Genomic DNA, 22335 nt, shown 5'->3' on the forward strand with positions numbered 1-22335 from the left:
TGTGGTGTTGGAGAAGACTCTTGAGAGTCCCTTGGACTGCAAGGAGATCCAACCAGTCCATTCTGAAGGAGATCAGCCCTGGCATTTCTTTGGAAGGAATGATGCTGAAGCTGAAACTCCAGTACTTTGGCCACCTCATGTGAAGAGTTGAGTCACTGGAAAAGACTCTGAGGCTGGGAGGGACTGGGGGCAGGAGGAGAAGGGGACGACAGAGGATGAGATGGCTGGATGGCATCACTGACTCGATGGACGTAAGTCTGAGTAAAATCTGGGAGGTGGTTATGGACAGGGAGGCCTGGCATGCTGCGATTCACGGGGTCACAAAGAGTCGGACACGACTGAGCGAGTGAACTGAACTGAACTGTTTCGTTTTTATTCGCTGATTGAATTACTGTCAGATTCTGATTTTCAACAGTATATACCCCAAAGCGTTGAAACCAGGGTTAAAACAAATACTTCCACACACCTATTCATAGCAGCACTATTCACAATAGCTCAAAGGTGTAAACAACCCAAATGTCCATCGCTAGATGGATGGGTAAATTGTGGTATATACATGCAAATAAGATGGAGTTTAACTATAAAAAATAATGAAATACTAATATTTGCTGATATAAGGTGGATGAACCTGGAAATCACCTTTATGTGAAAGCAGACAGCACAAAATGATCATATAAATCCATTTACGTGAAATACTCGGATTAGGTAAACCCTTAAGAGTCTGGGCTTCAGTCCACGGGGCCTCAAAGAGTCTGGCACGACTGAGCGACTTCACTTTCTTTCTTTAGAGTCTGAAAGCCGTTGTTCCTGCCAGGAGCAAGAATAGAATGTAAATCTTAACAGGAGTGAAGAAAATGGTTTGCAACTAGATATTGTTAGTGGTTTCACAGCATTGCGATTATACTACATACACCGAATTGTGTAAAGATGTTTCATTTTCCGTTTTTTGAGTTTCACTTCAGTAATAATTTTTTAAGTTTATAACCCAACAGCTGAAGTTGTTCAAAAGTGCAGAATTACAACCAGACACTGCAATATGCGCTGATTATTCCGCTTCTGAAGGTTTAGAACTCTTCAGTGCTGTGCTTTGTGTTTTAACATTACATTCTTTGGCACTTGACTGGTACACCATCATAGACTGCAAGGCCGGCACCAGCATAGGCAGCAATGGCGTGGTTCCCTAGGGTGGACTGAGCAACAAGGAAAGTTCGTTACAAGCTTCTTTCCCTGTAGTATTTCAACCGGGCTTCCCACCTCACAAATAGTCACAGGCTACCTCGCCTTTTACGGACCTGGACGCCCGGTCGGCGAAGGCGCCCGGGGACTTCGCCTGGTCACCGGGCTCGAGTCACTGCGGGGCTCGCGGGGGCGGGCCCAGGCGGGAGCATCCCGGCGTCGGGCCCGCTGGCCGCGGCCCAGCCTTCCCACTTCCGCCCGCGGCCGGCCGCCCGCACCGCCCAGCGCGCCAGTCGGAAGTGTGGGCGCCGGAACAGAAGGTCGGCGGGGCTGCGGAGCCGCGCGGGCCAGAGCGGGGGCGGGGCGTGCGGGGATAGCGCGCAGCAGCTAGCGTGTGGGCCGAGGTCTGCGCGTCGCGCTCTGGCCGAGCGGAGGGAGCAGTCAAGAGTCGGCCGCCTGCACAGGTGGGCCGCGGCCGGAGGGCAGGGGCGCGCCCGCGACGGGTTGGGTAGGCGCGCGAGACTAGGAGCGGGGTCAGAGGGGAAAGAACGGCTTCCCGAGTGGCTTTTCGCCGCTTCCGGGCCCGGCGCCCGCGCGAGGTAGACGGTGTTCTTGGAGACGCGGCGGGCCGGGCCGAGACAGCAGCCTCCTGGGCGGTCGCCTTCTTCTCCTCTCGCTTCTTTTATTTTAGTGTTGACGTTTGGTTTGCAGTTACAGGTATTTCCGGAAATTCGCTAGAATTTAGCGTAGCGCTTTTTGTGGGGAGGGTGGCGGGGGCGGGGTTTTTGGTGTCCATATTGAATAAGGCTGTCAGCTGGGCTGTGGAGTTGGGGCGTTTTTCAGGTAAAGTCTAAGTTGTTAACAAAGCTCGAGCAGATGCAGGAGAGTCAACGTCCATCAGGAAAGTCAGTGGGATTGATGGCGGTATTTAGAATTGGATTGATGACCGATCCCCGCCGTGGGTCCTGGGAGTTCAGAAATAAACTTGGCGAATAGCCGCCCCTGGAAGCCATCTCCGATAACCACCACCGGGGAGGGAGCCGCGCGTAACGTAAATAGTGTCTCTGTTAGGACTCGGGATAGAAAGTGATTAGCGCGGTTTTCCGAGTTAGATTGCGTACAGTGAAAAATGGTTGATGACCATGATGTGAAAATAGATCAAAATTAAGACAAAGTATTAGTCTGAGCAGAATCAAGTCCTGATTTTAAATGCTTTTAAGAATTCAAAAACGAGTGCTGGGTTGAGTGGTCTGAAGGTTGTTAAGATTTAATAGTAAAAATCTCAAGATTAAAAAGAGGAGTCTGAATTCCGGTCTAGTTTTGTGATCCTGAGAAAATCACTAGTTCTGAGAGCCTTATTCTGTAAAATGGCTACGATGATAATTACAGTGGTATTCTCACAGTTCTAGTAGATTCTGTATTACGGTCAGAATGTTTGGATTTGTAAGTGGTTATGGGGTTTTGTGAGTCCCTTGGACTGCAAGGAGATCCAACCAGTCCATTCTGAAGGAGATCAGCCCTGGAATTTCTTTGGAAGGAATGATGCTAAAGCTGAAACTCCAGTACTTTGGCCACCTCATGCGAAGAGTTGATTCATTGGAAAAGACTCTGAGGCTGGGAGGGATTGGGGGCAGGAGGAGAAGGGGACAACAGAGGCTGAGATGGCTGGATGGCATCACTGACTTGATGGACGTGAATCTGAGTGAACTCCGGGAGTTGGTGATGGACAGGGAGGCCTGGCATGCTGCGATTCATGGGGTCGCAAAGAGTCGGACACGACTGAGCGACTGAACTGAACTGATGGGGTTTTGTAGTACTTAAATATTTAAAGTCACTAAGCCCACCTCTCCTCCATCCCCCACAGTTTAGTGACAAGAGATCTGATTTTAAAGTCATCACATTTTGCCTGTGGCATATCTTCCGGAGAAGGCGATGGCACCCCACTTAAGTACTCTTGCCTGTAAAATCCCATGGACGGAGGAGCCTGGCAGGCTGCATTCCATGGGGTCGCTAAGAGTCGGACACGACTGAGCGGCTTCACTTTCACTTTGCACTTTCATGCATTGGAGAAGGAAATGGCAACCCACTCCAGTGTTCTTGCCTGGAGAATCCCAGGGACGGGGGAGCCTGGTGGGCTGCCATCTATGGGGTCGCACAGAGTCGGACACGACTGAAGCGAGGCAGCAGCAGCAGTGTATCTTCGTCTTTAGATTCAGTGGTCAGAAAAATTTCACCTTAAGTTCATGTTAAATCTCGCATGAACTTTTGTAGAATAGGATTAACGTTTTATTCATTTGTGAAAGGATATTCCTGGAACCTGTATGGTGGTTGTCATTTTTGGTGGGTTTGTGAATTTTTTCCTGTCTTCTACCTTCTACTTTTTCAAGACCGGACTGGCAAAACTTAAGCTTTGGGTTCACCGAAAACAAACCAAAACAATTTTACGTGGAAAATACTGTTTTCTGTTGCTTAAAAGTGTGCTCAGTTGTGTATAGACACACGGGGTGATTACAAGGAGTTAAGTAAAGAATTAAATTACACATAAGCTTTATTTAGCATCACTTTCAGAGCAAACATCTGTGAGAGGCAGAGAAGATCTAGCAGTAGACTTCAACATTTGCAGCACTTTTGAATTGCTTAGGGAGAGTCAAAAATGCTGACCCCTGGGCCCTAATCCAGACCAATTAATGAGAATTTCTGAAGGAGTATGGGTATCCCACTTGTTAAGTTTCCAGGGTTACTCTGTTGTGCAACCAGGATGAGAGCTTGTGTATTAGAGGAATGAGGTTCTTCTAGAGTGTCTTGTTTGCTTGAGGAGGGGACAAGCTGAAAGGACTGGAGCTACATTGGACAGTGTAGCCTGGGGCATTTGGGAGAATGTTAAAGAGGACTTTTATCTGCAGGTGTGATGAAATGTTTTGATTTGTAAAATGAACTGTGCAGTGACCAAGGCCAACGGGCAGGCTGTTAAAATCCTGAGTAACAGAGCAGTGACTGTGAAGATAGAAGAAATTAAACAAACATTCTCCTGGATGTTAAATGTTTTTAAGAAATTGAGTAATGATTTTAACTTGCAAACTTTTTTTTGCTCTACCTAGTTAAAACTGTATTTTTCAGAATGAGAGACTAGACTGTCAGTGTGTGAATTTGTGCCTGGTTAAAGTGTCGTACAAATATATATACTTTAGTTTTCCTTGTTAATTACTAAGTAATCTCATATATGTTGATTTATGTTAATTTAGGGGTTTTGTCATTTTTGTTTTTCAGTACTCTTAAGATTTCTAAAGATATGGTTTTCATCCAGCTTCATCAACGCACATAAATTTTCTCCTTTTTGGAATCCTGTTTTATATCACAATGGTGAGCTACAAATCAGTATGTTAATATTCTTAGAAAATTCTCTTCCCTCAAAAAAAAATCAATATGAAACCAATATTCTTGTTAGCTACCCTTGTTACTCTAACTGAGAAATTACTTAGCAATTGCATGCAAAATCTTAAAATATGAAGCTCATCTCTCAATTCAATATTATAATCATATCCAGGTTACACAGATAATCTGTCTGTCCTTATTTTTGTGAAGTAGTGAAAAAAAAATTTCTTCTGTAGCATTTTCCAGGCAAGAATAATGGAGTGGGTAGTCATTCCCTTCTCCAGGGGATCTTACCAACCCACAGGTCGAATCCTGGTCTCCTGCATTGCAGGCAGATTCTTTACAATCTGAGCCACCAGGGAAGCCCTCTAGTTACGTTACCACAGTCCAAATCACTGGCAAGAACCTTGGGTATAAGTATAAATAGTTTTGGGGGTACAGGTTTCTCATATTTTGAAGTTCTTGTTAGTACAGATTTTTTTAAAAAATTAACAAGTATAACCTGCTTACTGCAATTAACATTTAAACAGCATTAGGATTAGCCTTCTAATGGCACATTTCTGCTTACCACTTACAGTCACTAAACATATGTAGGGCTGGGCATTTAACTTTAAACATTAGAAAATTAAAAACAGAAGAAAAAGATCACTTTCTAATGTTATAAACAGCATTTGACAGAGAATGAATGAGCACTGACCACCATGTTGAATAAACTTCAGAAAACGTGTCTTCTCTTGTTGGGATCTTGCCTGTGTACTCTTGCCTTTTTAGAGAAAAGTGGAGCTATCACAATGAGGTTCTTACCTTATATTTTGCTTTGATATTGTCTTAAGTATTTGAATGCAGTAGTGAATAAATGATACTAGCATTTATATATGCAGGTATATCTCACTAGACCCTTTATAGTTTTGATATCAGAAGATTAAATATTTGAGAATAGTGGCTGTTTGAAATGGTCTTGGAATATACATTTGATTGTGTTTTATAATTTTTTGATAAGTTATAAACTTACTCTATAAGGTTTTATGGCCAAAATAAAAGAACCTTGTGTTTTTGTCAAGAGTATATATTGGAAAATAGTTTATGCTCAAGAATCTAATTTTGAGTCCCTGGGGAACAGTTTCACTGAATTCTGCCCATGAAATTTTTTAAATAAATTAAATTTGATGTATATAAATTTAACAACCTTTTGAAGTATGGCATATCTTTTACCTACTCCATTTAGATGCTTGATAATGTACAGGTTCTATTGCTCTTCTAAAAGGCTGGCTGTCTTTGTAATATTAATTCTCCATCCTTATAACTAGGATGACAGGGTCACTTCAACCTTCATGATTTTTGAAACCTGGCAATATATATTCTTACTCCTGCCCTCTTGGGATTTTGATGGGTACTAGGAGTTTTTACCGGAGAAGGCAATGGCACCCCACTCCAGTACTCTTGCCTGGAAAATCCCATGGACAGAGGAGCCTGGCAGGCTTCAGTCCATGGGGTCGCTAAGAGTCGGACACAACTGAGCGACTTCCCTTTCACTTTTTACTTTCATGCATTGGAGAAGGAAATGGCAACCCACTCCATGTTCTTGCCTGGAGAATCCCAGGGACGGGGGAGTCTGGTGGGCTGCTGTCTGTGGGGTTGCACAGAGTCGGACACAACTGAAGCGACTTAGCAGCAGCAGCAGCAGCAGGAGTTTTTACTCCATGGAACTTGGTAGATTGAATTGTTGGAGAGTCCAAAATAACAGAAAAATATAGGTTCTTAAAAAATGAAAATTTTCTTTGCCTCTCAGTGAAATTAAAAGTGATTGTCACTCTGAGTGAAAAATGGTATATCTCTGTGTGATACCCAAACCACAAAACTAGAAAGAAATTATTGGTGGTATATTGGCTTAAATTTTTTTAAATCTAGTATTTTTTATTCTTGGATATCATTACAAAAGATACTATACAAATAAAGAAGCCAGAGTTTACCCTTCTTATTAATCTCGCTTGCCCTGTAAGACAGGTCTTTAAGAAATCAAAGAAGGATGGGGATCTACTAGTAGATCTCAAGCTACATGTAATAATAATACTGTATTTTCATCAATTCTAAGGTGCATCTGCTTTTGCTTTTACATTTTAATTACTGAATTGATAATGTATCTATGATACAGTCAGTGACATCTTAAACATATTATTGGCAGCATATTCTTCTTCCCTAATGTTAAATAATAATTCAGGCATGTAACTGATGGTATCTTAAATTCATTAGGGCTTTCCTTGTGGCTCAGACAGTAAAAAAAAAAGCGTCTGCCTACAATGCGGGAGACACAGGTTCGATCCCTGGGTCGGGAAGTTCCCCTGGAGAAGGAAATGACAACCCACTCCAGTATTCTTGCCTGGAAAATCCCATGGATGGAGGAGCCTGGTAGGCTGCAGTCCATGGGGTCGCAAAGAGTTGGACATTCATTTTAAATTCATTAAAAATTGGTAAGGGTAACCATCATTTATTCTGTTTCTACTAGGCACTGGCCTAGTTTCCGTTCATAATGTTAAGAATGTCTAAGTTGATATTAGGCACCAATATAATAGCCCCCTCAGTTTTTAGGATTCCTAGCAGCTTAAGGGATTTCAGTTTTTGCTTCACTTTAATTGCATACCTGATGGCCAGTATATTTTCCTAAATGATGCTCTTAAAATGCTGAAGTTTATGAAATGGTAATAGTTACCATATCGAACCTTCAGCCCTCTATCAGCTGTACAAGTAAGATCAGAGAAAATCATTGTAACATTTCTTAACTAATTTGTGGTCAGAATCAGGTGTCTGAGATGACCATATTTTTTCCTGCATGTCTTGAGCATGCAGTGGGGTGGGTGGAGGAGGGAAAGAAAGGAAAATGTTAGACCTATTTTAAAAAGTAAAACACATTTAAACACTTAATTAGAAAATGTTATATGTATATTAAGTTATTTTGTGTGAAAATAACTAATATAATAAAATACACCATTTACTTTTTACAGCAACAAGCTTTAGAACTAGCTTTGGATCGTGCAGAGGTGAGGCATGACTAAGTTACATATTGAAATAGTGTTGTCTTTAATTGCCAAAGTTAGTTTTAAGAGATTTTTGTATGTTACTGTCCAGGGCATACATTAATATTAGGATGAGTATACTGTCTGTAAATATATATATAAGAATACCAGATGATGTTTGAATCATCTGTTACTTGGAATGCTCAGATAGTAATGCTGTGGAATAAAAACTGAACAGTATTTTGAGTTAAATATTTGAACAAGGACATAGAGTTTCTGAAACTGTGTTTTCTGTTTTAACAAATTTTCTATTTGCTTAATTAAAGGGAAAGTAGCTCAAATATATAGAGTCTTTGTAATTGGATATGCTGTATATATTCTGAACAACTATAAAACATTGAAAATGAAAATATTATTGACTGCGAAATCACAGTGGTGAAATGGTATGATTTTGCTTATAAATGCAAGTAAATATTGAGCTAAATTTTACTGCAGTTTAAATTTAACTTGTTTATTACATATATTTAGAAGTTTGGTAGGTTTCCCTAAAAGGTATGATTTAATATGCATGCAAGACTCGAATGTCTTTAGCCTTACACATGATTTAAATATACTTAATGCAGTTGTTCATGCCCTAAGCAAAAGGCCAGCTGTTTTCTTAAACTTTTCTTTTTTAGTATGTCATTGAAAGTGCCCGGCAGAGACCTCCTAAAAGGAAATACCCATCTAGTGGAAGGTATGAATACTTAATTGATGGTATCTTAGATATCCTGAAATGTGATGATAGCCTCCATTTATTTCTTACTAGACTCTGAGCTAGAAATGTTGTATCATGGGTACTTTGCATATACAGTTGACCTGTAAACAGTGTGGGTTTGAACTGTGCAGGTCCATTTATTTGCAGATGTTTACAGTAAACACTATTGTACTTCATGGTTGAATCTGTGGATGCAGAGGAACCACAGATACAGAGGGCCAGCTATAAGTTACATGGAGGATAACCTCCATGTTAGGTAGGAGACAACTGTATTAGTGATTTCTAAATTGATGTTAGCTGCCATGTCCAGCCTCTCTTTACCACCCAGTTTTTGGGAAATTGTGGGGGAAATGACAGGAAAATTCAGAATCTTTATTTGATGAGTATTATTTTCACAGTACTTTGTGTGTGTTGTCTTTATTTTATTTTAGAAAATCTATATTTCAAAAACTTTATGACTTATATATTGAAGAATGTGAAAAAGAGCCTGAGGTTAAGGTAAGTATAATTTTTTTATATTATTATGGCTTTTGAAATGTAGTGGAAGAAGGGAAGTTTGAAGGAATTAGATTTGAAGCAGGTAGCGGTTTGTATTTTTGTTAGTGAACAAATATACTACTTGGTCTAACCAGACTACCTGGTTCTGTAGCTAAACCAGAGCTCTGGCTAATCTGGTACCAGGCAGATAGCCTACTTGGGTAGGAGAGGTGAGCAAACTCAACATGTTTACTGAGTAGCAGACCGTCTCATTAGGAAGTTAGAAGAAGCAAAACCACCATGTATATTGTCTTTTGCTTCTTTTTCTTCCTGAGAAGTTATCTGTGGACCAAAGATCAGGAGAAAAGTAACCTATCTCCTCATGGTAATTTCCACTGGAAAGTTAAAACTATTGCAGGACATGTAGGAAATTTAGATAGACAATAATAAAAAGTGAATTTGGTCACAAAAATTAGTTCATGGCCAAGTTAAATTTATTTTTATTGAGCATGAACATATGGGCAGTAGAAATATAATAGAAATTGATTTCTTGATACTTTTAGGACCCTTGGGTTGTAAGGGCCTTAAAGGCTCTAGTGAGCTTCTGTTGTGTGTCTTTAATTTAAAAATGAATACCTCTTAGGCAAAAAATTAGTGGAATTCTAATAATATCTGTTTTAAAATATTTAGGAAAAACATGATTGTGAAACCACAAGTTTTATGGCATGTTTTCCATATATTTTATTGGGCAATAATTGACCTACAATAATTTGTGTATGTTTGAAGTATGTAACACATTTTGTAAGTTTTGACATGCATTGTTTTAAAAAAAATTGAGTAAATTTGAAGATCTAATTGGCCTTATTAAACGACTCATGAATTGGACAGCATCTCATCAGACAGAGATACTCTGAGGAGTTACACAACATGGAAGAGGTATATTGTTAAGGAGGACAGGGCAAGGAAAGAAAGTCATCAGCAAGGAAAAACTGAATTCACTGGAGGAAAGTAAAACTTCAGGAGATGCTGGCTTTTTGTTGGCTGAGCTACAGGTGTTTTCCATTAGCTGGGCTGAAGTCCTTTCCCACTCACAGAGCTTGTTGCTGGGCAAGAAGAAAGTCTTCCCGCAGTTGGGGAAGGAAAATAGTTGCATTTCCTGTTGAGGAGTGCAAGGTAATTCTCTTTCTGGTGGGATCAGTAATTGATGTCTTCCTGGTGGGGTAATGGATGATGAGTGGAGGAGCAGGAGAGTTCCCTCTGCAGGCCTTCCCCACTCCAGTTTTAGTTGAGGTTTCCTTTTATTAATTTTCACATTATACCCCCATCAGTTATCACCACAGTCTGTACAGTGAGCATACATAGAGCTAAGATAGGAGAGGTACATGAAAGATTCCAGATTGGTGTTGACAGCCACTGTCCACCAGCCGGATCTGGCTCACGGCATGTTTTTGTAAATGAACTTTTACTGGAATCCAGCAACACCCCTTGTTTTATGTCTTGTCAGTGGCTGATTTTGAGATAGTAGCATAGTTGAATAGTTGGAACGCAGACCTTATGGCTCACAGGCTAAAGTGCTATGTGGTCCTTTAAGAATAAAGATATTTTCCAGCTTTCCATCACAGTGGTTAAAAGTTGCTTTGCTTTTTAAATATTTATTTATTATTTTCAAAATACAGTTTTTTGTTTCTATGTTGACTGTAGATTAAGAATTCATAATTTTTGCATATGACTATATATACATGTTGAAAATAAGGTACTCTAAACAGGCTTGTTTTTTGAGGTCATGAAAAAATATTCTATTAACTGATACCTTTCACAAATAAGATTTGATGAAAGAAATCATTATATCTATAAGTGGGTTTCACTTTAAGTTGTATGAATTTCTAAAGAATGGATTTTGATGTATATATGTTTCCTGATAGTTTTCTATTTTTTGTTTTTTTAGCAAAGTGGTTTCTGGGAAGCTGTTCAATTCAATTTACAGAAAATTACTTAAATCACTTTCATCCTCTTAACCAGTTGGATATCTTTGAATTTAACATTTCAGCTAATTAGAGCTGTTGAGCTTATTTGGATCTAATTTAGGCCATAAAATGTTTAAGAAATGTGCTCTGTAACAGTACAACCAAAGAGAATGCCTCATATTGTTTATGTACGTTTAAACTTAATAGAAACTAACTATACATTATAGCCTCTTTAAAAAAAAATTTACATTTAATGGTTCTCCTTTCTAAATATTTTTAATATTTGCTACTTGTGTACTCAGATACATATATTTGTATTTAGGTGGTTTTATTTTATGGATCACTTTTTCTTGGTGATATCCATTTGCATAAAACAGTAATAGATCAACATTCATTTTATATAGATGTGCAAGGAGCATCAAAGATTAACTAACTCAGGTCTAGTTTCGTTAAGTGATTGCATTATTTGAAATTATGCTGGATTATTTTCACAAGCTCTGCCTCTTTCTAAAGCAGAAATTAAGAAGAAATGTGAACTTATTAGAGAAGCTTGTTATGCAAGAGACATTGTCATGTTTAGTGGTCAACCTATACCCGGGAAATGAGGGATATTCTCTGATGCTCAGGGGAAAAAATGGATCAGGTAAGACCCTCCAGAGGGCAGCAGCCACAAAACTGTGTCTGTTGGGCAGCGTGTGTTGTCTTTTAGAAGGAGCTTCTCATCCTGCTGAATGATCTATCCTTTACATCGGTGATGCCTTGACAACAGAAAACTTTGATTTCAAATTTTCTTCTTTATGATGTTTTGTTACAGTATGAGAAGTTAACTCTCCTGTGATTAGCCTTGCTGAATTTGAGAAATATTCTGATTGAGAAAGGTCTTTGAAATTAAATCATAAAAGATGTAATTTTAAAATGTGTCAAAATTTACTTTCATTCTGTTGCTGTTAATGTATTTAAGATAGTGTAAGATGTTTTAATCTGTTTTTCCTCTATGCTTTGAATATATTTTGAGTATGAAACTTTCAAAGTTAAGCAGACTCACTACCTTTTGAATAGTCTTCAACATCTTATTCTGATTAATGTGAATATCAGAATAGAATTTTAAAGTATTAACACTCTTGAGATTTCACCAAAGAGGCATTTAAATTTTGATTCAGTGATGATAGTATAAGTTCTGTATAGTTAAAGATTTTTAAGGATTTTTTTCTTATATTGGTCATTAATTGTAAAATGTAACATCAAGAGAAGTTTGGCCTGTAAGTAGTCATTTTTTAGAAGCTATACCAGATTATCAATCTGACTTCCAGATTAGATTAAGGAATCTGCAAGGAAGTTTTAGTTAACAGTCAGAATTTTATCACACTCTGATTATTGTACTGCTGGCTGGGATTTGTTTTGTGATTGTTGTGCCAGACGTTTCTCCATAGGATGTTAGGTATTTTTCTCTCTTCCAGTCTAAAACTGTTTATATACAGTTTATCAAGGGTTTTATGAGGTGATTTATTTTTTAGACTTACGGACTTCAGGAGAGCTTTTAGTTTTATTCTCTTTATCTTTATGAAAAGTTACTTAAATTATTACCTAAGCTTTTTGGTGAGCCTGATCACTTTCAGAAACTTTTATGTTTTAAAATTAAGATTCTGAGACCATTCGACTGCCTTATGAAGAAGGAGAATTGCTTGAATACTTGGATGCAGAAGAATTACCTCCAATTTTGGTTGATCTCCTAGAAAAATCTCAGGTACAAAATTTTTCTCCATAAAATGTCCTTAGATTTGCCAAATACATGTTGTTTTGTGATCAAGAATATTTTGTTTTATTCTCATTAGTTCTTGGAAACGGAAGTGAGACCTAATATATATATGCCTGTATGAAAATTGATATATTGTGGGATATTTATCCTTTAGGCTATATACTGAAATGTATAGGTGTAGTTGATTAAGCTTCCAAAACAAAAACAGAAAACAACAACAAAGTTCCCTGCTTAGAGTTCTGCAGTGTCCTCTCACTGTACAAAACCCCTGTCTTTGTATTCACCTCCTGGTTCTCATCCCCACTCACTACTCTCCAGCCATCCATGCCATTTTTCTAGATCAAAACACACCAAGCTTATTCCTGTCTTATTCATCTGCTCTTCTGTCTGGAGTGATCTCTCCCAGGTGTCTGGCCCTTTGCTGTGATTCAAGTCTCAGCTGAAAATTACTCCACCAGAGAGTTCTACCTGAGCACACAGTCTAAATTAGTCACTTCCTATTTTATTTCCTCTGTAGCATTCACTTTCTCAAGTTATCTCATTTTTGTTTACATGTTGATTGCCTGTCTTTCCACACTGAGAGCAAGTTATCTCACCACTTTATCTGTGAAGCTTCTTGGATATTTGGATAGTGTGTAACAGTTCGCATTGTAGTAGCTCAGTAAATATTGGTTAAAAAGCATGAGCAGAAAAATGACTGATAACATGGAAGTCACAGTACTCACTCGAGTTCTAAATGATGAAAGAAACACAAAAGACCATAAGCAACTGTAGCAAGTGATAATTTGCAAGACTTGAGTAATCCAGTTCCTTATCTTTGGACTTAGAACTAGAAAATAATATCATTAGCAGGAGATTACTATTTGAATTAATGTTAGCTTTCTTCCTCTTATTAGTGAAACCTGTCTCCTGGAAGTTTTAGCAGAGCAGATACAGCAGTTGTATCTGTAAGCTGCAATTCTGGCATGGTTTATTAACGAATTGATAACAGTGACAGTGTTAGCAGAGTACAGCAGTGACCCAGTGAGTGTCAAGAACAGCAGTTCTAGTGATCTGTAACATTAATAGTAAATAAATGCCAAATGTCAGTCTGTAACTAGGAAACAGTGTTAGACTGCTTCCTGAGTCACAGTGATGAACATAAAACAGTTCCTTTTCAAAGAGTTTATGTAGTGGTTAATTCACCAAGGAATTTTGAGTATGTGAATGGTCAGAAACATTGCATGAGAATGCTAAGAACCTGAAACACTCAATATAAACCTACATACTTAGGCTTTTGAAAAAATGGCATTTACTTAAATATTTTCACTCAAAACAGGTTAATATTTTTCATTGTGGATGCGTCATAGCAGAAATACGTGACTATAGGCAGTCCAGTAACATGAAATCTCCTGGTTACCAAAGTAGGCACATTCTGTTACGTCCAACAATGCAGGTAAGGAATGTTTAATTAAGAAATATTTCAGATTTCATTTTGAGTTTTACCTATTCAATGTTTTCATGTGTTTGTATGCCTATATATTAATATTTTTAAATTGTTGTTTCTTTTAGACTTTAATCTGTGATGTACATTCAATAACAAGTGATAACCATAAGTGGACCCAGGTTAGTTGTTCTGTTGTTTTTTTAATCCAAAACAGGTAATATATAGGATGAAACAATGCTTACTAAGTTAAGCAGAAGATATTGCCTGCTCATGATTTGATTTATGAGTAAAGTATCTGGTTCATTATGAGCTCTACAAAGATGCATTAATCCTGCAAGAAACTAAACCAGTTCAGTTCCAGTTGCTCTCGGACATGGTAAACGAGGGTGAGGTCGACCTAATCTACCCAGTGTGAAACTTAATTTTTTATCCTCTCTCAAGTAGAATCAGAAAAGGCAGTGGCAACCCACTCCAGTACTTTTGCCTGGAAAATCCCATGGATGGAGGAGCCTGGTAGGCTGCAGTCCATGGGGTCGCTAAGGGTCGGACATGACTGACTTCACTCTCACTTTTCACTTTCATGCATTGGAGAGGGAAATGACAACCTACTCCAGTGTTCTTGCCTGGAGAATCCCAGGGACAGGGGAGCCTGGTGGGCTGCCGTCTATGGGGTCGCACAGAGTCAGACACGACTGAAGCGACTTAGCAGCAGCAAGTAGAATGTTTTGTTTGCACAGTGGATACAAATAGATGCTGATACTCTGTCATCTTGGGTTCTAAAGCACACCTAACCTGTCTTTTTGCCATCTGCACTGGGTAGAGCCCTAGCGACCGACCTCTCTTACTCAGAGAATAGCCAGTTAGTCCAGTGCTGATTCAGTGAGGTGCCCATTCACAAGGGTATTCACTTATTTCTCTGTTACTGTAAAGAGGAATAGTTACTAAAGAAAATGTCAGTAGTGAAAATTATTGTAGCTGTGAAATAGGATTATAAAATAAGATTCAGTTTATCAGTAACTGTCAAGCACTGTGTTGTAGTTAGGGCTGTAATCTTTTCATTTATAAGGTTAAAAGCTCTTAAAAGAATATTCAAAAACGAAATCATTGGTCATCTGGAGGTTCCAAGGGTATTGATTTCTAACTCTGGCAATTGGTAAATAAAGGGAGAGGCTCTATCCTTTATTGTACCTTTTCAAGGAAAATTCTTCAGAAAAATATCATTTTCATTTGAAAATGTCATCAACCTGAAAATAATAATGAATCTAGACAGCTGTATTTCTTAAATGTGAAAAACCTATAGTCTAAACAAAAACTCCCTGGCATCTAGAATAGTGCCTCACATATTATAGGTGCTTAGTAAATATTTGTTGGGCTAACAGATAGGCATTCTGACAGCTTGACCACTTTGTCCAAATTACTGAAATTCCATTAGTGGTGTCATGCTGTTCAGTTTGTAACATTTACACACTTAAGTTGGTACTTGAAATACTACATTTTACTTTATTCCTTAGCAGAAATACTCCCAGGAATATTTCTAGATTAAGTGATATGTATGATTTGAAAATCTTAAAGCTAGTGTTGATGTTTACTCTTACCCATTTCAGGAAGACAAACTTTTGCTTGAGAGCCAATTGATTCTGGCTACAGCGGAGCCACTGTGTCTTGATCCTTCCGTAGCTGTCACCTGCACTGCAAACAGACTGCTCTATAACAGGCAAAAGATGAACACGCGCCCGATGAAACGGTAATCACCTTTGTGGAAGGATAAACCAAGAGAGAGCTAGAGAGAGAGCTCTGAATTTTGACATTTATGGTATCTTTTTCCCTCTAAAGACTAAAAATGTAAGAATTAGGATTTTCTTTTAATACTCTGCTTTATTTTGAAGTGATACATTCTGTGCATTCTTTTGAAGAACAAACTACCTATAAATTCAGAGTCTGTTCACCGAAAAGAAATTCTGAGCAGAGATGAGTATGAGAATAAAGAATAATTTAGCCCTTCCTAATACCAGTGTAATTTTTGTTAATGTTACCTTTAACAAAATCAATTTATAATTTCTTTTACAGATCTGGGGAAAAGTGGTAATAGTTTCAGAAGTCAATTTATAACTAAATGCCTTTCTATAACATGGTAACTTGTCTTTGAATATTTTAGCCATCTCAATAAAGTAAAAGAATGCATATTAATTTAGATTGCAGTTATAGTTGGCTCATCATTAAGTTCTCTTTGAGTAATTGTTTCAGTTGTCCACTTTGGATCTACTTAAAGTTTGAAGGGGCTGAAAAAACCTACCCATTTTCTAAATTCTCTGTTTTACCTGTTGAAGTAATATATGCTGAGGAAAAGGTACAGCTTTGGAAATAGTGAACTAAGTCAATAGAGAATCTGTCAGCAGTCCCATAAAGTGTCCTAGAACCTCTTTCCATATCTCTCCATACCCACTGCCAGTACCTTAAACCAAGCCACTGTCATCTTCATCTTGACTTCTGTGATAAAACACCTTCCTACCTGGTCTGACAGCTTCACCTTTGCTCCCTTTTGGTCTGTTTGTCATGCAGGCAAACCAAAGTAATGTTTTGAAAACCTCAAAGCAGATCATGCCACCACTTGCTTAAATTCCTCTAAAACCATCCCATTGTACTTTATGTTATCATTCATCTGCAAGGCCCTTGCCTTGCTCTTTGACCTCATTTCCTGCTGGTGCTCTAGTCCCACCTGTATTTTTCGTTTTTGAAAACAAGCCAGCTTTGTTCCTGCCTCAGAAACTTTTAAAATTCTCTGCTTCAAATATTTAAAATTCCCTGCTTCATTCCCTGATCTCTCCACAGGTTGTTTCTTCTCTTTATGTCTTGGCTCACACGTTTTCCTCAGAGTCCTCCCTGCCCTCCCCTAGTGTTGCCCTCTGTATCACTTATTCCTCCCAGGACCCTGGTTTTTACTCCTTCGTGCTCTACTGTTGTTATCTGGAGCGATCGGACCTGTTCCTTTGTGAATGTATATGTGTCTTCCCTTCTTGACTGTCAGCTCCATGGGAGCAGGAATTGTGTTTGTCGTGTTCATTTTTATTTCACCAGTGCCTGGAACATTGCTTGGCAAGTGACAGTGTTCTACAGATATTTGTGATTTAATTATACATTTTTAAAACCATATTTATTCTGAGTTTCTTTTATTAGCTTGGTGTATCAATAGTTCTAATCTCTTAATATTCCAGATGTTTCAAGAGATATTCCAGGTCCTCTCTGAATCGGCAACAGGATCTGTCTCATGGTCCACCTCCTCCTCAGCTAAAATTACTTGATTTCTTACAAAAAAGAAAGGAAAGAAAAGCAGGTCAGCATTATGACCTCAAAATTTCTAAAGCAGGAAATGTAAGTATATGTTTTTAAATGAAGCTTATTACACCAAATGCCTTATTTTGCATTTTAAGTATGCTTATTTATACTGTTTCTAATTTTTTTTAGTGTGTAGATATGTGGAAACGGAGTCCCTGTAATTTGGCTGTACCTTCTGAGGTGGATGTAAGTCAGTTCATAAACTGCACTTATTTTCATATATAAGATTCCTAAATCTCACTCTTATACTTTGGGAAAATGAAGATTCTTATTACTGCTACTTTTCTCTTTTAATTTTATTGAACGAAAGATTCTTTAAATTATATAGTGCTTTATAGTTTTCAGCATTTTCACACACATGATTTTATATAATCCCGTAATAACCCCCCCTTTGCCCCTAGTTTTAAACACTAGTTAATTCTCCATGTTTGTGCAAAAACACTTAAGTCAACTGCTCATCTTCAGAAGCTGTCTTTCATATTACTTGTCTAAGTATGTAACTTCTTAATATAGATTTGTATTTAGAGCAGGAAAAATAAGCAATTCCAAATGTGTAAGAAAATGGTACAACTACATAATATGCATAAAATGCCTCTGATTTTTTTTTCATAATATTTCATCATAATTTCCTGATAATACTTCTCATTGGTTAAATTTAAAAATTAACAATATTGGAGCAGTGGCCAAGGTTCTCATCCTTGAGTAGTATTCTTTGCTGGTCCGTAATGTACATGAACTATAAATGAGCAAAGATAGGAAAGAGATCTTTTGATAGGAGGTCCCATATTTCTTTTATTTTCCTATTTCTCCTGTTTTTATTATTCATTAAACTCTCTAGAAGTGGTTAGTTATTTTAACAGATGTTTGTTCTGTGCATACTTTCTAGGCTAGAACATGTGTAAATCTTGTTATCTGTGATTAAAAAAAAAATTTTCAAAAGCACAAAGCCAAAAGCATTAGAGGTAGACTGTATATACAACTTAAGAAAGTAAGCCACATTATCTTTCAGTGTGTATCTGTCTATTCACCCCTCAAGGAACATGGCCTGAGAAGAGATTTTTGGTGCAAATAACAAAGGGAGGAATTGACTTCAGAGGGCAGTCTGGGCATATAAAGCAGCGCTTCCCAAACCTCTATGTACATAAGAATCACGTGGGTTGCTTATTAAAATGCAGATTCCAATTCAGCAAATCTGGGCTAGGGCCTGATCTCCTGCAATACTTGACAAGCTTTTAGGTTGCATGGTACTGGGTTCCACAGACATTGCTTTGAGTAGAAAAGCCCTAATACAAAGTTTCTCAGTCTGACTGATCAGTTGAAACATCTAGGATACCAGTTAAAGCCCTGCTTCAGTCCAACTTACTGAGTCAGGTCTCCAGGGGAGGGACATGGGAATCAATTTTTACCAGATGCCCAAGTGAGTCTATTACTCTTAAAAATCGTGGTTACCAGAAAGATGAGAACTTTCAGTTCACGGAGTCTAGTAGAAAATACATGGAAAATATGGTTTGAGTTTGACGAGAAAATGGAGATTTACAAAAATTTTACCAATTCCCTAGTCTCTTTCTGGTTTTGTCCACACTGTTACGTGACAATTCCAGTAAAGACACAGCCAAAAGAAAAGATCCTGATCCTAATCACCTCTGACATCCCAGTTTTCCTAAAAGACAAATAGGATACCTACTTACAGAGTAAAAGGAAGAGGCATTTGTGTTTATTACATTTGTTTAATGGCAAGAGATCCTAATTGTGTTTTATTGTAAAACTAGTTGGTCTAATTGAATCTATATCAGGAGAATTTTAAACGACTTAAGCATAAATAGTTGGTGTTATTGGTGATTCAAGAATTCTTGTGCTAAAAAGCGTATTGTATTAAGTTACTTAGGTTTTTGTCTATGGTCATAATACTGGTTTCATTATATCTGATGTCTCTTGATTTGGTTGCTTAGGTGGAAAAATATGCCAAAGTAGAAAAATCTATCAAGTCTGATGACTCACAGCCAACTGTCTGGCCAGCCCATGTAAGTAACCACTGCAGGCTCCAGTTCTTTTGATGCCATTTCTAATCTGGGATCTGAATTTATTAAACATAAAGTACAATAGCCTTTACTTTGGGATCTCCTTCTGTTTTTAAAGAATGGCAGGTGGATTCTTAGCCACTGAGCCACCAGGGAGGCCCTCTTAGACAGTTTTAAATAGGTCTACAGACTGTGTGTCTTAATTGCTAGATATAAGTTAGTGTGTCATTTTTTCCTGGTTTTTGTTAATTCTGATTATTTTCGGAAGAGGGTATTTATTTGGGATGCTTTTTTTCAGGATGTAAAAGATGATTATATATTTGAATGTGAAGCTGGTAATCAGTATCAGAAAACAAAGCTGACCATTTTGCAGTCACTTGGTGATCCACTTTACTATGGTAAAATCCAGCCGTGTAAAGAAGATGAGGAGAGTGACAGTCCGATGTCACCGTCCCAGTGAGTTCTGTTAAATACATGTATTTGACCAAGTAAACCATCAAGAGTTTATTCAGTGACTACTGATGAGCTTTTGATGAATAAAAATTTTCCTTTTTTGTTAGTTAACTTCAGTTAGATTTGGCAGCAGACCTCAGTAAACTTAAATTGTAGTTACCATGTTGTCCCAAGAGTTCTTTAAAATAGTAATTTATTTTTTAAAAACTATGCTTAATTATTTTTATATTTGCTATAAAATCTATGCCTGTGCTGTTCCTTTTGGTATATTTATATGCTGCCACTTATGACTTTGGGGGACTTCCCTTGTAACTCAGACAGTAAAGAACCCACCTGCAATGCCGGAGACCTGGGTTCGACCTGAGTAGGGAAGATTCCTTGGAGAAGGGAATAGCAACCCATGCCAGTTTTCCTGCCTACAGAATTCCATGGACAGAGGAGCCTGGTGGGCTACAGTGCATGGGGTTGCAAAGAGTCAGCCACGATGGAGTGACTAACACTTTCACTTTCACTTATGACTTTAACCTTTGTGAGCATAAAGTGCTTCTGGCAATAAATCATTTAAGTGGGAAGCAAGGTTACTGTAACTGTAAAAGCTGTTTAAAATGCTTGATATTCTAGCATTGCCTGTAAGGACACAGACTCAGTGTTTCATGTAGTTACTGGCTCTAGAAATATATTTACGTGGGACTTCCCTGCAGTCCAGTGGATAGGACTCCACGCTATCACTGCAGGGCCAGAGATTTGATCCCTGGTGATGGAACCTGGATCCTGCATGCTGTGCGGTGTGGCCAAAAATAATAGAAAGCAATAAGTATAAAGTTGTTCCTCATTATCTGCAGGGCACTGGTCCCATGACCCCTTGGGTACCAAAATCTGCAGATGGTCATGTCTCTTACATCGAAATAGTACATATTTGCAACTTATGCACATCCTCCCATATACTTCTAGGTTATAATACCTAATACAATGTAAATACCATGTGAATAAGTAGTAAATACAACTTAAATGTTGTGTAAATAGTTGCCAGCCCATAGCAACTTCAAATTTTACTTTTCAGAACTTTCTGGAATATTTCCCTCCCACCCCCACCCCCCCAAATATTTTCACTCCATGGTGATTGAATCTGAGAATACAGAATCCACAGATACAAAGGGCCAACTGTAGTTGAACTTCCTAAACTTATGGGTAACATATGTTTACTACAAGGTACCCAGTATTTAGTTTTGTTTTAATGTTTTATTATTAGTTCTCTTCTTTTAGTCAAGTTGATGCTGTTTTAAAAAGAAGGAAAAAGAGAACCTGCGCAGAAAAAAAAAGCAAGAGCCAGCTCTATGTTAAATCATAACAAAATACGAGTTGAAATTATAGCAGAAAGATGGATTTTAAAGAATAACCTCACCAATACCTAAGTAAAAGTCACTAGGAGAAAACAGTAGCAGTCAGAGGATCCTCAGCTACTATTTTATTTATACTTAGTAGGAAGACCAGATATTTTGATTAGCCATATTTTTTTAAAGTCTTCCCTTTAGAAACACATGCTGGTCATTTTAAATAGTTACTAACTTTTCTGAAACACAGTGGAATGACATATGATCTCTCATTTAAAAAAAAAAATTGGTTCAGAAAACCAACTGATTATATTTGTTTGACAATTAGAGAATTGAATTTTTTGCCTTTTACTTCAGGACATTGCTGCAGAAATGCTCCATGGCTTATTACCTTCCAGTCATTCTCCCATATTCATAAATTACTTGATTTAATAGCTATGAAGTTAAAGTTTGAGCTGCATTAACAAGTTTTTTTCTTTTTTTTTTTTTTTTTTTTACATTTTATATTTCAGCTTCTCCACAGATGATCATTCAAATTGGTAATTAAAAAATAAACAAACTCACTATTTTAATCTGTTAAGAAATCATATAAATGTCAAATCCTTTTAAAAGAGTTGATAAAGACTTTATTTGAATTGGTGATAAACTCTTCTTTGTCAAAATGTACTCTAAGGTCCTGCTATGTAAACATTAATAATGACTTCCAAAACCAAAAGTTTAAAGTGAGAGGAAGGCCACAGGCCTTGCACAAGGTAGTTCAGTGAATTTTGCTGTAGGACAGACACTTGTAAGGGTGTGTAGCACTTAGCAACTTTGAGCCCAAATAAATCTCCCTTAAATTAAATCAGCCAATTTATTCACAGAATTATTTTGTAATGCATGCAAGACTTGGTCATCATTTAATATTTTTTAATGTGTTTTCAATATTTTTTTCATATCTTGATAGATTTTAATTCTGTATTTAAAATTACTAAAAGACTTCAAAAGTAATCTCGGGGCTCCTTAGAACAAGTCTATTTAAAATACTTTTCTCTTTTCTTAAAAAAACAATTTAGGTTCGTTATTGGATCAAAGACTGATGCTGAGAGGTAAAAATATTTGCATCTTTATTTTTGATTGGATGGGTATGATAAACTTTACTCTTGTAGGATAGAGAATACTCTGTTAGGAGTCAAAGCTTTGATTTTAATTATATCTTAGGTACTCCTAGGGTTTTTAAATAGAATTAAGAAAGTAACAAAAGGATAATGTTTAAAATACA

General features: G+C 37.7%; 1 protein-coding gene across 14 annotated transcripts in view; it reads left to right on the forward strand.

The window, feature by feature from the left end:
• Nucleotides 1-1467: 1467 nt before the first annotated feature.
• The window catches only part of SUPT20H (SPT20 homolog, SAGA complex component), a 35932-nt gene continuing 15064 nt past the window's right edge, over nt 1468-22335 (forward strand). For 5 of the 14 annotated variants that reach the window (XM_040267038.1, XM_040267048.1, XM_040267050.1 and 2 more), the window contains exons 1-16: nt 1736-1893; nt 4444-4536; nt 7548-7583; nt 8237-8295; nt 8748-8814; nt 11271-11400; nt 12398-12501; nt 13832-13948; nt 14065-14118; nt 15544-15683; nt 17152-17308; nt 17402-17458; nt 19222-19293; nt 19589-19746; nt 21587-21613; nt 22130-22162. In XM_040267038.1, coding sequence (XP_040122972.1) covers nt 4534-4536; nt 7548-7583; nt 8237-8295; nt 8748-8814; nt 11271-11400; nt 12398-12501; nt 13832-13948; nt 14065-14118; nt 15544-15683; nt 17152-17308; nt 17402-17458; nt 19222-19293; nt 19589-19746; nt 21587-21613; nt 22130-22162 — 1214 coding nt within the window. In that variant the 5' untranslated portion in view covers nt 1736-1893; nt 4444-4533. Of the gene's footprint in view, nt 1641-1735; nt 1894-4443; nt 4537-7547; nt 7584-8236; nt 8296-8747; nt 8815-11270; nt 11401-12397; nt 12502-13831; nt 13949-14064; nt 14119-15543; nt 15684-17151; nt 17309-17401; nt 17459-19221; nt 19294-19588; nt 19747-21586; nt 21614-22129; nt 22163-22335 lie in introns of those variants that run through there. The other 9 variants (XM_040267040.1, XM_040267049.1, XM_040267051.1 and 6 more) reach the window with 5 other exon arrangements.

The sequence above is a fragment of the Oryx dammah genome, unplaced genomic scaffold (assembly GCF_014754425.2).
Source record: "Oryx dammah isolate SB20612 unplaced genomic scaffold, SCBI_Odam_1.1 HiC_scaffold_24, whole genome shotgun sequence".
In the NCBI taxonomy this organism is placed as follows: domain Eukaryota; kingdom Metazoa; phylum Chordata; class Mammalia; order Artiodactyla; family Bovidae; genus Oryx; species Oryx dammah.